Raw genomic sequence first — 14,571 nt, forward strand, 5'->3', positions numbered from 1 at the left:
GCAGGGCGGTGCTTAGTAAGAGATGTGATTGGGCCAGCCCAGTGTCAGTCAGTACCAATGGGCCGCTGTCCCAGCCTAGTAGTGGGCCGGTCGTTGAAAAAAATAAAATAAATAAATGTTAAAAAATTAAACTCTTTTTTTAAATGATATATTTTTTTCAAATCATAACGGCCCAAAGATGTGTCAGCCCGGTATGCCAGATGGCCAGTCCAGGCCTGGTTATGGATATGAAGCTTGATCTTGTTAAATCATTAAGACCATAATTCACACTGCAGGTTTCATGCCACACTTCCAAGTGTAGATAATTCTTCACGGAACACACTTACCGTACCGCTAAGCTTGGACTCTCAATGGAGTCTTGTTTATTTATTTGGATTCATACCTATACTGCGTAGATGCAGTAGGCTTGTCTCTCAGTGTGTGGACGTGGACATTTCTCATTTATTTCATTTATTTGTTTATTTGGAAGGGACAGCATGTATTAATGGACAATACATATACCGGTAATGCACTGTAAATACACAGGATTTAGCAAGGGATGCAATATAAAAACATGTTAAAACAAAAGAACAATAATTTACAAATGCATGGCTACAAAGAGGACCAAGACCATAAAGGTCCTATATGGTCACATGCTTGGTGTTCTAGAAACATTTTTTCTTTTTTTTTTAAAGGTACACGTATCCGTACCGAACCATTTCAGTGCTGGACCTTAGGTTCAGTATGGCTGTGTACTGAACGAATACAACGGTATGTTAACCACTAACGACCGCCCACCGGGGGCTGTTTTTTTCACAATATAATATAATATATATATTTTTTTTTAACAAGTCGATTATTAATTTCAATATAGAATATTCGTTGACAGCCCTACAAGTACAGTTAGTTACTGCACACTACATCACCCCTGAGTGGAACATGGAAAGCCAAACTTTCCCCCACTGTACCGAAAACCCGTACCGAACCGTGACTTCAAAACTGAGGTACGTACCGTACCGTGGTTTTTGTGTACCGTTACACCCCTACTGACAAATACATACATAGTAGGGAGGGGGCCTTTAGGGAGACAGGGTGGGGTGGAACGTGGTGAAGCTGCCAGCCCCAGTGATGATAAAGTAGACAACCTTTTGGTTTTGTCAGTCTTAATTCAGTATCATCCCTGAAGGCTGATGACCTGACACGATGTTGCCTGTATTCCACTCCCACAGCGGAGCCTCGCCCCCTCCACGTCACAGGAGACCACAAACTGCTGAAAGTGTGAAATATAACTAAATGAAAAGCCACCCCCAAAAGTATTGCCTGCCTTTTTGTTTCCCTATGTCATAAATCCTGGGGTGCATTGCATACTGTGTCACGCACGCACGCACACACACGCACACATGCACACACACACACGCAGAAGAAGTCTCATCATTGATTTTCTCAGTTGTTTTTCCTTGTTCCTTATAGAGTACTTCCTTATGGGTCTCATCATTGATTTTCTCAGTTGTTTTTCCTTGTTCCTTATAGAGTACTTCCTTATAGTAATCCAGCATGGGAATTGTACCGGACAAAGGGCAAAATAACCCCAGCAGCCTAGACTAATGTTTTGAAGGGCAGGGGCAAAAAACAACAACACAACACAACTAAAATTAAATCTAATCAAATGTTGTCAACATTAGTTCAACTGTTTGTTTATATACAATTTCCATATTTAAATTGTTTCCATATTTCCAATTCAAATGTATACATACTAAATATCTTAGCTTGTCCTGCGTACCAAGATGTAGGTCATTCAGAGTTAGACTCAGACCTCCCAGGAAACGTTTAAATAATTTATTTATTAATTTTGTTTTGACAGACAAAAAAAAAGAATACAAACATTTCAGGCTACTAATATTGAAAAACATTGTTAAACAGTGTTATGAAACAATTCCTGCACGTTTTGCAATGATTGGATAAACATAGTGTACATAACATTGGTAGTGCCCTTGAGTGGTCGATTTGAATGAAATGTTTCAGGTATTTATCTGGACATATCCTGCCAGTTTCATCATGATTGGCTGAACAGTTTTTGACATTGGTCTATTTATGTGCTGAGCCACACCTTTTTGAAGTTCATTGGTCAATATCTTCACAACGCAATAGATATCAACAAGCCATATCCAGCTTTTGATAAGCTTGATCCGAACAGTGATCCACAGATCCCCCCCCCCATAAAATTCACAATGGCGGAAAATCCAATATGGCTGACTTCATGGGTCCTTGAGGCAAATTTGTAGAGGGAAGATACTGTAGATGGATGTCTCCATAGATATATGTAGATATGTTCTATAGATATCTATGGATGTCTCTACCAAGTTTTGTGTTTATCTGACTCATGGCGTAGGAATTAGGACCTCTCAAAGTCATATTTCTCAGACAGCATTTGCACACAACATCCAATCAATGGGCCAAATTTCATATTGCTACCATTTACAATCTCACAGGAATTTGCTAAATCATTGCAGAAGAAGATTATTAAGAAAAATAAATCGGCATGAAAACAATAGGGTTTCAGCCCTTCAGGCTTGAACCCCTAATAATATTAAAACGTACTCATTATGGACAAATTGCTGCCATCCTCTCCAACCAGGTTGCTCATTACATCTAATTTGTATACGTTTTGGTGTTAACACTTTAACTGCCAGAAGACGTTTTTAGGCGTCCTTCCCCGCCATGCTCAAGTTGCCGAAGACGCCGTAACTCGTCTTTGATATCAATATTTCAAAAATCTGTGATCGGATTCATATTTCCCATCCGCTGGCCTGAGACCCACCAAAAAGCCCCACCGAACCCTCCAGCGGTTCAAGAGCGCCATCTGGTGGCCGATCGGCGCAATCGCCCAACAGGAAGCCACTTGGACGATGTGCTATTCACCCACACCACTTCCGGGCACTCGGTACATGTCCCGGGACTCGAGCTCGTCACAACACACAGCGATCCGTTGCCAATAACTCGATAAACAACATGATTTGGACGTATATACCATTATACAACCTGGAAATGGTTCATCAGGATAAACATCCCATAATCGAAAACGGTCTACACCACGCTGATCGTCCAACGGCGCGAGGAACATACGGTAAGATTCAGCGTTTTATTCTAACGTGTTCCATATAAACTGCTATGATGAACATATGACCCACTCTGGATGAATCATCTAACGCTGCCCACGGAATTATAAACGATCCCCCGCCCATCCGGTCATCATCAGATCATACGTAGATCATTCTAGAAGTACATCCAGTTGAAATTTTTCATCTCGCACAGATTCCTACCAAACTGTATTTCATCATCAATAAAATGCATTTGGAGCTATAAATCACGTTCTGAAGAAAGCTGCAGAAAACGATAAAAACGTATACTTTAGACCATATTTTACTATGAATATGTGAATGAAAAAGTTTAACGTTGCTACACAATGAACAATACATATAGGACTTTGAATGGGCCCTAATAATGGTAATAATAATAATAATAATAATAATAATAATAATAATAATAATCTAGCAATAGGATTTAAAAGGTTATAGCCCTGCAAAGAAGGGGAACTTATCCATAGACAAATAGAGCTGGCAACAGATGGTATATCATGAATTTAACCTCCGGCAGCCAAAGTGTTACTCCTAATTATGGAAATCACTTTAAAACACAGACACGGACACCTTAACTGGTAAGATCTTCAGAGGGGAACTCGTCGACCGGTTACAAAAGCATGGGAACATTCTCTCGGTGAAGGTGTGTGTGAAGGTGTGCAGGTGTGTGTTTGTTTCAGGATTAAAGAACGACAGTGTTCCTCTGTCACAGTCCAGCTGTATCCTTATCCTCCGTGGGTCCTGTCTCCCTGGCAGAACAGTGCTTCGTCCTGGCGGGCAGATGGCCTTGTATTTGCCATTATCAAACACTAACGCCCAGCATCCACACTCTGCATCTCCCTTCCTCTGGACAGACTCTACCACCACACCCAGCAACCAATATGCATCGCATCCAACCTCAACATCCCACCTGTGTGTCCCTGCATTAAAGCCCTCGGAGCCCAGGGCAAAAACACGGCAGTCGAACCTCTCCGGGTTGCGAGGACGTCGCTGCCCCGCTTCGCTCCTCCTCAGCCCGGTCAGGTGTTCGGACAGGATGAGCTCCGGGTGGGCCGTGTTGGGGTCCAGGGTCACGGGAGTGTAGGAGCCGATCCCCCGCATCTTGTCCCAGACTCTGAAGGTCAGGTTGCCCAAGTGTTTGGCTACGTCTATCAGAGCGCCCGACGCCAGCTCTGGGTCCGGCGGTGCGCTCTGGGCTCTTCTCGCCGTGGCCTCGTAGGTCTGCAGGAACGGGAGGTCTTCAGATGCTCTCAGCGCCTCCTCCACGGCTCCGATTGTGTCCGAGAGGTTCGATATCTCTCTGTTCAGCCCCTCAATCTTCTCCTTCACCGTCCGACTTTTCTGCTCCTCTTCCACACTCAGTGCAGCAATTCTAGCCACCTCGTCCTCTTCTAGAAGTGCACGACGCCTTTTAAACTCCGCCTCGATCTTCTTTCTCGTGTGCCAAGCCTGGACTTTAATGTGATCCGCCATTTGATTACAGTCATCTTTGACTTCACCAAACATTTTAAGTTTCTTCTTTAAAATCTCCGCCGCTTTCCGGAGTTCCTCCTTGGAATCTAGAGCTGCTTCGTCGATGGGTTTACATCTGTGAGCGCTGTGTCTCTTCGAGTCCCGACACACCCAACAGATCAGCTGTAGATCATCCAGACAGAAGGACTTGAGTTTCTCACCGTGCAGAGCGCAGAGAGACTCGAACCCACCCATGATGCTCTGACTGCTCTCCTGTAAGAACGCCTCGCACAGATCCTTCAGAGCCAGGTTTGGGGGGAAGTCCTTGGTGGACGGTCTCCTACACAGTGGACATTCACATATGTCCTTATCTTTCCAGTATTCCAGCAGACATGCCTTACAGAAGCTGTGGCTACACTTCAGAATGGTAGGGTCTCTGTAGATGTCACAGCACACCGGACAGGAGAGAGCTTTAATGGAGAGAGGTGACCGGGAAGACATTTCACCCTCGTTTGTTAACACTCCCTGTAGTTTATTCTCACTATAAATTGCGTTCAAACTCACGTTCAGTTGATTGAGTTAGCGGCAGGTTGAAGTCTCTCAGTCTCAGACCAATGTTGTGTAAAAAGAAAAAAAATTCAAGAGTTGTGTGTTTCGTCTGGAAGCTTCAAGAGTAACAGCTTGTGGTGTGTGTCGTGAGCAGTCAACACACACTGGACTTTACTCTTTCTACTCTGACAGACGGATCATGTGTGAGAACCTAGTTGACACACAAGGAAATAGCTTTAACATTACCTGAGGTCCAGGAAGGACAATCAAAATATGACGTTGTAGGAGCTGAGGACACACCCAGTTTCGTGTGTCCCCCCCCCCCCCCCCCCCCCTTTATATTACGGTAAGTGTGTTCCGTGAAGAATTATCTACACTTGGAAGTGTGGCATAAAACCTGCAGTGTAAATGATGGTCTAATGATTTAACAAGATCAAGCTTCATCCATAACTTTATATGTAAGACATTGGCCAACATACATAATTAGGCATTTACTATTGAGGCATTTAGCTGACACTCCTATCCATAGCAATTTATAATTAGTGTTACAGTAGAATGAACAAACAAACAAATAAATCCCATTATCTCATGTATCTTTAAAGAACAAGTAAGTGCAAGGGTCTTGCATACGATAGTGAGTACTAGAAAAGGAATGATAATTATTTTTGCACAATAATCTAGTGATAGAACATTGCTGTACATTGTGGGTATAAAGTGTAGTTACATTTGCTTAGTGCCTACATCTATAAAGTATTACAAGGATATTAATAATTAATCATGATGCCACGTGCCTGCTTTCCAAAATTGCCCATCAATCGCTATATACTACCCCTTTTACACCATGAAGGCAGTTAACCAGGAATAAGTGGTGTTAGCTGTTGGTAGAAATTGAGCGTCCCGTAAAGGGTTTATGGTGATGTTGAGAGACTCTGCTCTCTAGTGTGACATCATGCAATAAGAGGGTTATATTCACATGTACATTCGTCATATACTGTAGCTTGTTTTGCAAGGCTTTCATTTGGTGACAGCCAGGGTATGTAAAATAAACTATGCAGTGAAAGAACAATTTGTAGGGATGATCACATCAGACAGATTGGTTTTCTTTAGGCAGAACTATTCAATTACCAAGCATATCTTACCTACATTGAAATGGTTTTACTCACTTTAATATACTTGAAGTGTGCACTGTGCTGCTATATTATCTAGGAAAATATAAATATCGGATTGGCAAGTATCGGCAGATACTTAATATTAAATGACTCGGATCGGGGGCACAAAAACTTTATCAACAATTTGGCTACAGTATATCATGTTGTGTTTACTTAAAGAATAATGAAAGAATTTGTATTTCCTATCGTTGAATATAAAATCTAATCTCTGTTCAGATTTCACAAAGAACTATAAAAGTAGGCTAGGCTTTGCGTCATGATTAGCCTATATGTATCGTATCACTAGATTCTTGCCAATATACAGCAGAGAGAGAGAGAGAGAGAATTATTTATTGTTTTCTATTTAGCTGGAACCGAAACATCACCTCATCTGTATTAAAGCCATAAAGCGCTGCTGCATGTGTGGTTATATATTTTCATGGCTCATAGTTTATGAATAATTGATCAAAGGGAGTGTTTGGTGTCTCGGTCTCATCCCAGTCCAAACACACGGCTGTCTGGCGAGCTGCTGCTGCTGCTGCCGGCCTCGTCTGGTAATAATGGAACCGGAGTTCCCTGAGGAGCTCGCCGCCTCCGGCACCAGTCTGCCCACCGAGTGTGGAGAGGGGTCGGCAAGACATGTCCAGAAAGGCTAGAAATGGCTTCTACTCCCCACGTGAACATTGAAAGACTAAAAGCCCAGCCATAAGGTTAAATTGAATGAATTAACATACTGTAGGTTCAATTAAGATGTTTCTTATATTGTGGACTAGTGTGTCAGTCGGTCGACTAGAGTCTAGACCAGCGGTTCTCAAACTACGGGTCATGACCCAAAGTGGGTAGGTGACAGTGGCAAGTGGCTAAATATGCCTTGTTTTATAAATGTGTATCGATAACATAGTGCTGTAATAAAATGTTCTAATAAATATGCATGATCAAGTTCAACAACGTGTGCTTTTATTTTGATATTCCTTAATTCCACGTTGAAATTACGCGATACATTGCCAAAGAAAATCGGAAATAAAATGGGGTCGTGGTATACAAAAGTAAAAAAAAAAAAACTGGTCTCTACTCTCTAGACGCTCAGCCGTATTGTATTGTACCCATTCTGCAATGTGTTAAATAACGTTTGCATCCATTCATTCTACTAGCGTTAACGTTACCACATTATTACGTTAGCATGTAAGCTAACAACACCGGAGATCTTTTTGTGAAACTAAACTATCCGCTCTTGGTGGTAAATTGTGTTGATGTTGGTTTTGTTTCATCAACAAATGAGAGGCAGAACACACAGTGAATGTATCCGTTTTGTTTATTGCACTTTTATTGCACTTTCTTTGCTGAAAAATAAATGCTACATTGGCTAAATGGCTCACGCGAGGTATTTAAAGATGGTGACTTTGTTGTTTTTAAGCAGGAAGTGTAGTGAGCGTTCAACCTTTTCTGATTGGTTGAAATGGCCTTCATGTCTGAACAACATCGCCACCTACTGCTTTGGCATTGTACTACATGAATATGACTTCACTCGGTGCAGGGTTTAAACCAGTCGTGTGGACAGAGTTTTATTTTTTTGAATCATTTAAAAAAAAAACTGTGTCATTAATACTTGTGATCGTGTGGACAGGGTCCCACCCCTAGCAGAGATGAGACGATGCGTTCCTATTTCCAACCCCCACCCCCTGCTTCCAACCCCCACCCCCTGCTTCCAACCCCCACCCTCTGCTTCCAACCCCCACCCCCTGCTTCCAACCCCCACCCCCTGCTTCCAACCCCCACCCCCTGCTTCCAACCCCCACCCCCTGCTTCCAACCCCCACCCCCTGCTTCCAACCCCCACCCCCTGCTTCCAACCCCCACCCCCTGCTTCCAACCCCCACCCCCTGCTTCCAACTCCCACCCTCTGCTTCCAACCCCCACCCCCTGCTTCCAACTCCCACCCTCTGCTTCCAACCCCCACCCTCTGCTTCCAACCCCCACCCTCTGCTTCCAACCCCCACCCCCTGCTTCCAACCCCCACCCCCTGCTTCCAATAACCCCACCTCTCCCTCCTCCTGCTCTGTCTCCTGGGCTCCCTTCACCTTCACCCACTCCGAGCGTGTCCTCCTCCACAGTACTGCTGTACCTCTTCCTGCTGTTTTTAAAGAGTAATCTCATTCCCCTTGAATTATGACACTAAATTAATGGTGAGGTCCGCAGGCCCCCAAGCACAGTAGTAGTAGAGACCACCTTTCCAACTAAAGGAATGAAATGATTCCACCATCGACCAAGGGTGTCCACTGTTTTTGAGTTTTTTTTTTTTTTTTTTTTTCGGTCATACTGTGTCCTCCACCCTCGGCTCCTCCATGCCTGCAGTGTTTCCTCATCAAAGGCTCATTTAACCAGGCGGAACAGAGAGGTCGGGAGAGAAGAACTGCCCCTTTCTTTGTCCTTTCTGACGGTTCTCTTTCCTCCGTGACATCGCCTTGGCATTTTGGACTTGCACCCCCCCCCCCCATCAAGACCGAGGAGATTAAACATATGATTACCTGTGTTCTCCCTCACTATTGTCTGGAGGCGGGGGGTTTGGGTGGGCTGGACTGGTGTGTTGCTGAAGCACCTCTCTCAGATCGATGTACGATTACGGAATCAATGTGACTCAGAGAGGACAAACCGCTTGTAATGCTACTCTTTGGAAATCTTGGGTTCGTTTGATCTGACGGCTCCTGGAATATTACGATCAATAGGTGATCCTTCCTAGGTCGGTTGTAGGAAATGGAAACGGCGCTTCAGTGTTAATGAGATGTCATGTGACCATCCCTTCCTAGGCAGAGTATTTGTGTCCTCTGGGTATGGTTTCACTGTGTCCGGAGCCCAATCTCTAAATGATCTTACTCCATTATTCTGTGGCTACCCGTATGTCAGAATGTCTCGTGGAGGGAGGGGTTAAAAGACAGGGTTTTAGACATGACATAATTTTTACAAATGTAATTAGATGAAGCTGTTATTGTTTTGAATGAGAGCGAGTGGCAATGACCTCCCTCTAACGTGACAGTAGAGCTGTGAATCTTCACTGGCCTCATGATTCGAATCGATTACGATTCAGCTGTCCACGGTTCGATTCTATGATGCATCGCGATGCAGCTCAATAATATATTACATCAATTGTATAATCTATATTACTGCACATAGCTACTTTTTCATCAATTCATAGACGCAGTCAGATAAATAAACTTTTATTTAGAAAGTTCTTAAATCAGAATGTCAAAATAAATGTCTTTACTAGTGTTGCTGCATGATACAGATACTAGAAAGGTATCTCGATACCCAGCTGTTAAAAACGGTTCAATGCTCCATTTTATTAGTATCAATACTTTTAGAATAGCCTGATGCTGTATTTTCTATAAGTTGAGTGGATGCATGACCAGAGCACTACAGTAGCTTTAATAATCCATTATGTTCTGTCACTGCATCGATGCAGAATCGTCCACGTCCGCATCGCGATGCATGTTAGAATGGAGACATGTCCACAGCCCTCCGGTGACAGTGGTTCTGTTGACAGAGGGATGTAATGGGGAACTAGACGATGGCCTCGGCTGCCCCCCCGCCACTGGTCTGAGAGTATCCTTGAGATGTCTGCCTCTTACCCATCCCTCACCCTCAGACAGTATGATGACGTCATGTGTCTTCATAGTGTCGTGCTGCGCAACCACACGGTTGTTAACTCTTTAAGGGAAATGCCACCCGATTTAAGAATTCATAAATTAGGGATGCATTGATGACCGCAATGGTCTCAGCCAATATCAGAGATTCTAAAATATATATATATTATCTGCATCGGTCTGATTGGCAAAACCGGGCAGATATATATTGGCAAATTCTTTTTAAATGTATTGGTAATTGGGCATTGGTCCGATGAGCAGAGTGGGCCAGATGTGAACAACTGATGATTATTTATAGCTGATTATTTATAGATGATTATTCATAACTGCGCAGGTTGTTGTTTTCACACAGGTTTTGTTTGGGTAACAGCATTGAAACTGACTGCTGAAACAGAAATAAATATATTTTCCATTTTACAGTGTATCATTTTCAGTGTGTACAAAATGTATTTCATACAGAGCATATCGATATCGATATTTGTAAATGTCTGTAACTGGCCATAACAGAAAATGTATAAACCAAAATGTTAATATCTCTGGGACTGAATCCCTCCCATGAATGTTATTCCTATGGGACTGTTAACCGTCTGTAGTGTGGTAGTGAAAGGGTTAACCTGTAGTGTGGTTGTGAAAGGGTTAACCATTTGGTAGTGTGGTAGTGAAAGGGTTAACCGTCTGTAGTGTGGTGGTGAAAGGGTGAACCTTCTATAGTGTGGTAGTGAAAGGGTTAACCTTCTGTGGTGTGTTTGTGAAAGGGTTAACCATTTGGTAGTGTGGTAGTGAAAGGTTTAACCTTCTGTAGTGTGGTTGTGAAAGGGTTAACCATTTGGTAGTGTGGTAGTGAAAGGGTTAACCTTCTGTAGTGTGGTTGTGAATGGGGTTAACCATTTGGTAGTGTGGTAGTGAAAGGGTTAACCATCTAGTGTGGTAGTGAAAGGGTTAACCGTATGTAGTGTGGTAGTGAAATGGTTAACCTTCTGTAGTGTGGTAGTGAAAGGGTTAACCTTCTGTAGTGTGGTTGTGAATGGGGTTAACCATTTGGTAGTGTGGTAGTGAAAGGGTTAACTATCTAGTGTGGTAGTGAAAGGGTTAACATTATGTAGTGTGGTAGTGAAAGGGTTAACCATCTAGTGTGGTAGTGAAAGGGTTAACCTTCTGTAGTGTGGTAGTGAAAGGTTAACTTTCTGTAGTGTGGTAGTGAAAGGTTAACCTTCTGTAGTGTGGTAGTGAAAGGGTTAACCTTCTGTAGTGTGGTAGTGAAAGGGTTAACAGTCTGTAGTGTGGTAGTGAAAGGTTAACCTTCTGTAGTGTGGTAGTGAAAGGTTAACCTTCTGTAGTGTGGCAGTGAAAGGGTTAACTGTGATATAGTGCCGAGTCCGACCTCATCTTAAATAACAAACAGCATTGCTTGTTGTAGTTAACAAAGAGAGGCAGAGTTGATTTTGCACAAAAAAAAAGAAAAAAAATATATAGCTTCAAACAAAGTATTTAAGACAGCCCTACTGTGATGTAGACGCTTGTGTGATGACAGACGAGTCACGGTGGCGCTGGTGAGGATCCCTAATGCCCTGTCTGGTGGACTCTCTCTCAGGGCGAGGAGCCTAATAGTGGACATGGTGAGCGCTTGGATGCAAGAAATTGGCGTCTGGTTTTAAAGGAAAAATACACCCAATTTCATAATTCATACATTCCTTTTTTTTTTTTTTTTTTTTTTCTACTTTGTCTCCTCCTATTTTTCTTGTATTTTCCTCCCATCCCAATTTAGTCATTATGCCAATTCCCCCCTCCCCTTCCTGGTCGCTGCGCGCATTTGCCCCCTACTTGCCGGTCTAGGGAGCCCTGAAGTCTATCACATGCTTCCTCCGATACATAGGAGACAGCCAGCAGCCTCTTTTCACCTGGGTGAGTGTAACGCGTGGGAGGGCACACTACCTCACCCAGATCCCTTCCTCGCTGTGCAGGCGCCCTGACCGACCTGTAGGAGGACTTCGCTGTTTACAATGACCAGATTACCACCCACCGGCTTCCCTCCCGCTGACACTGCCCATTGTGCCAGTATGACGACCGGCCAAGCCGGAGGCAACGCTGACATCTGGATTCGATACCAGTGTCTCTGCGGTGGTAGACAGATGCTTAGTCCGCTACGCTACCCGGCCACCCATACATGTTATTTCTATGGTCTAAGGCAGTGTGTGAACACAAACAACTCTCTCCCAAATCCAAGAACTAGACAACTAGAGTGCTAAAAGGCAAATTTGTGTTGTTACAATGAAATTGGGAATGATTGTTACATGACACTGAGAACACCCAGTGTCTGAACCACTGGTTCAGAACTGAGAGCAAATCAAATCAAATCAAATCAAATCAAATTCAATCAAATCAACACACGTTAATGTCCCCATGGGTCGGACACGTCTTCTTTAAACAAGTCAAGAAGAAACATCACAATAAACCAAGAACAAAGAAACACCAGGAAATCCAAAATAAAATGTAAATAAATTAATTTAATTAATGCAACACTCCCAGACATACCCCACGCGAAGGTAAGGAAAAACTCACTAAAAACCTAGCAATAGGAAAAAAGCACCACAGGCAATGTGGAGGAGAGAAACCTTAGAAGGGCCGTTCAAGGGGGGAGCACTACTGTAGAATAAAGCTCATTTGGGCTCATCAAAATAAAAACCAAACATTTACAAAATCAGTTCCCCATTCATTGTCAAAGGACACTTTATAACCGATGATGACGTCACACGTTTTGAGTCTTACTCCGCTGGTGTCCGGCTTTGGGAGGGATTAGATCACGTTCACAATATATTGATTAACCCTTTCACTACCACACTACCAAATGGTTAACCCTTTCACTGTGACAATACAGAAGGTTAACCCTAACAATTTGGTAGTGTGGCAGTGAAAGGGTTAAGTTGGATGGTGTTCCCCTTTAACGTTGTATCGTGATGACAGTGATGGAGTGGAGGGCGTGGTCCTGGGACATCAGGAGAGGGGGGGCCGGGGGGGGGGGGGGGGGGGGGGGGGGGGCCTTGCGGAGCAGCACAATGTATTTTACTTAATTTTCTATGCTCCCTTTTTCTGGCTGACATTGAATCAGGTCTATTGTGGAGGTCGAGCTCAGTCTGTGAAATTCAATTGCTTGAATGATGTGATCAGATGTCGGTCTTTCAATATCCCCCCCCCCCCCCCCCCCTCCTGATGTCCCAGGACCACGCCCTCCACTCCATCACTGTCATCACGATACAACGTTAAAGGGGAACACCATCCAACTTAACCCTTTCACTGCCACACTACCAAATTGTTAGGGTTAACCTTCTGTATTGTCACAGTGAAAGGGTTAAACCATTTGGTAGTGTGGTAGTGAAAGGGTTAAGGGTTAACCCTAACCCTAACCCTAACCCTAACCCCCCCCCCCCCCCCGGAGGTTTCAGTCATAATTGCGGTAATCGAATGATTTGACCAAGCATGTCGCTTGAAGTATAATAGAATCGAATACAATAGAAATACTTTATTCATCCCGAGGGAATACAATACAATGCACTACAAACCGCTCACAGTAAACAGTAAACATTTAGGTAGACAAAAACTAAAAGTCACAAATAAGAATAAAAATAAGCCTAAGAATAAAATATGGTCCGGGATATACATTTCCTATGTTACATTCTAATATAAAATATACTAATATAAAATGTCCTATGTTACATTCTAATATAAAATATACTAATATAAAATGTCCTATGTTACATTCTAATATAAAATATACTAATATAGAATTCCTATGTTACATTCTAATATAAAATATACTAATATAGAATGTCCTATGTTACATTCTAATATAAAATATACAGTACAAATATCCAGAATATAACAGTAAGTGTAACATTTTACTATGTCTGTCTAAAAGTAAAAGTCCCAGGAAGATAGTAAATCACAAAAACATTACTCACACAGTCATCAATGAATAGGCTGCTACTGCATAACACAATGTGCTGATGTTATGCACCTACTTTGAAATGACAAATAATGTGATGTAAAAGCGCTATACTGTATAACATTCAGGGACTAGATGTCGCACTAGAGCACCAGCATGTCATCCAATTGGGTGCATTATTCCATGAGGGGAGATTGGAAGTAGGGAAGGGAGGGATACATGCACACCATCTAATCTGTCATGATGTGCTCTGTATTGTGCCCTGTATCCCTATCTTATGTCCTATGTGCTTTTGTTTTAGTTTTTATTCTAATGTTATTTATCTCGCTTGTATTCTGTTTGTATTGCTAACTATTTTTTTTACATAGGATTTTAGCCTGTACCTTCTGGCAGGGGGACTACCAATGGAAATGAGCCCTTTTTGGCAAACATTTGGTGCATTTACTTTTTTTTTAAATTTTTATTAATGTAAACTGCCCCCCTTGGACAAATAAAGTAAACCTAAACTCAACATGTAAACAACAACATAAATGTTGGACCCGCCAACATTTTTCTAATATTATTTTGGGGGGAAAGCAATACTTTGATTCCGCACCTTTCTAAAAGCTCTGTGGATGTATTTGATAAAAAAGTATTACTCTACATTAAACATTTGATCTATTTGCACCTTAAGTGTAAAATAAAAACCTGAATGTAGGGAGAATAAAACCTTTTATAAAAAGATTTTTT

At 42.6% G+C, this 14,571-nt stretch overlaps 2 protein-coding genes across 2 annotated transcripts in view; one reads left to right on the forward strand and one right to left on the reverse strand.

Moving 5' to 3' along the window:
- tspoap1 (TSPO associated protein 1) overlaps positions 1–14,571 on the forward strand; it is a gene marked incomplete at both ends in the record, with an annotated part of 203,051 nt that overhangs the window by 28,036 nt on the left and 160,444 nt on the right. The gene's annotated exons all lie outside the window — the stretch shown is intronic.
- LOC311233742 (E3 ubiquitin-protein ligase TRIM35-like) lies at positions 3,666–5,069 on the reverse strand (the record flags this gene model as incomplete). Its single annotated transcript, XM_084320747.1, has 1 exon — positions 3,666–5,069. The coding sequence occupies one exon, from the start codon at positions 5,067–5,069 to the stop codon at positions 3,666–3,668; it is 1,404 nt and encodes a 467-aa protein (XP_084176873.1).

The sequence above is a fragment of the Notolepis coatsorum genome (assembly GCF_963971535.1).
Source record: "Notolepis coatsorum genome assembly, chromosome: 8".
Classification (NCBI taxonomy): domain Eukaryota; kingdom Metazoa; phylum Chordata; class Actinopteri; order Aulopiformes; family Paralepididae; genus Notolepis; species Notolepis coatsorum.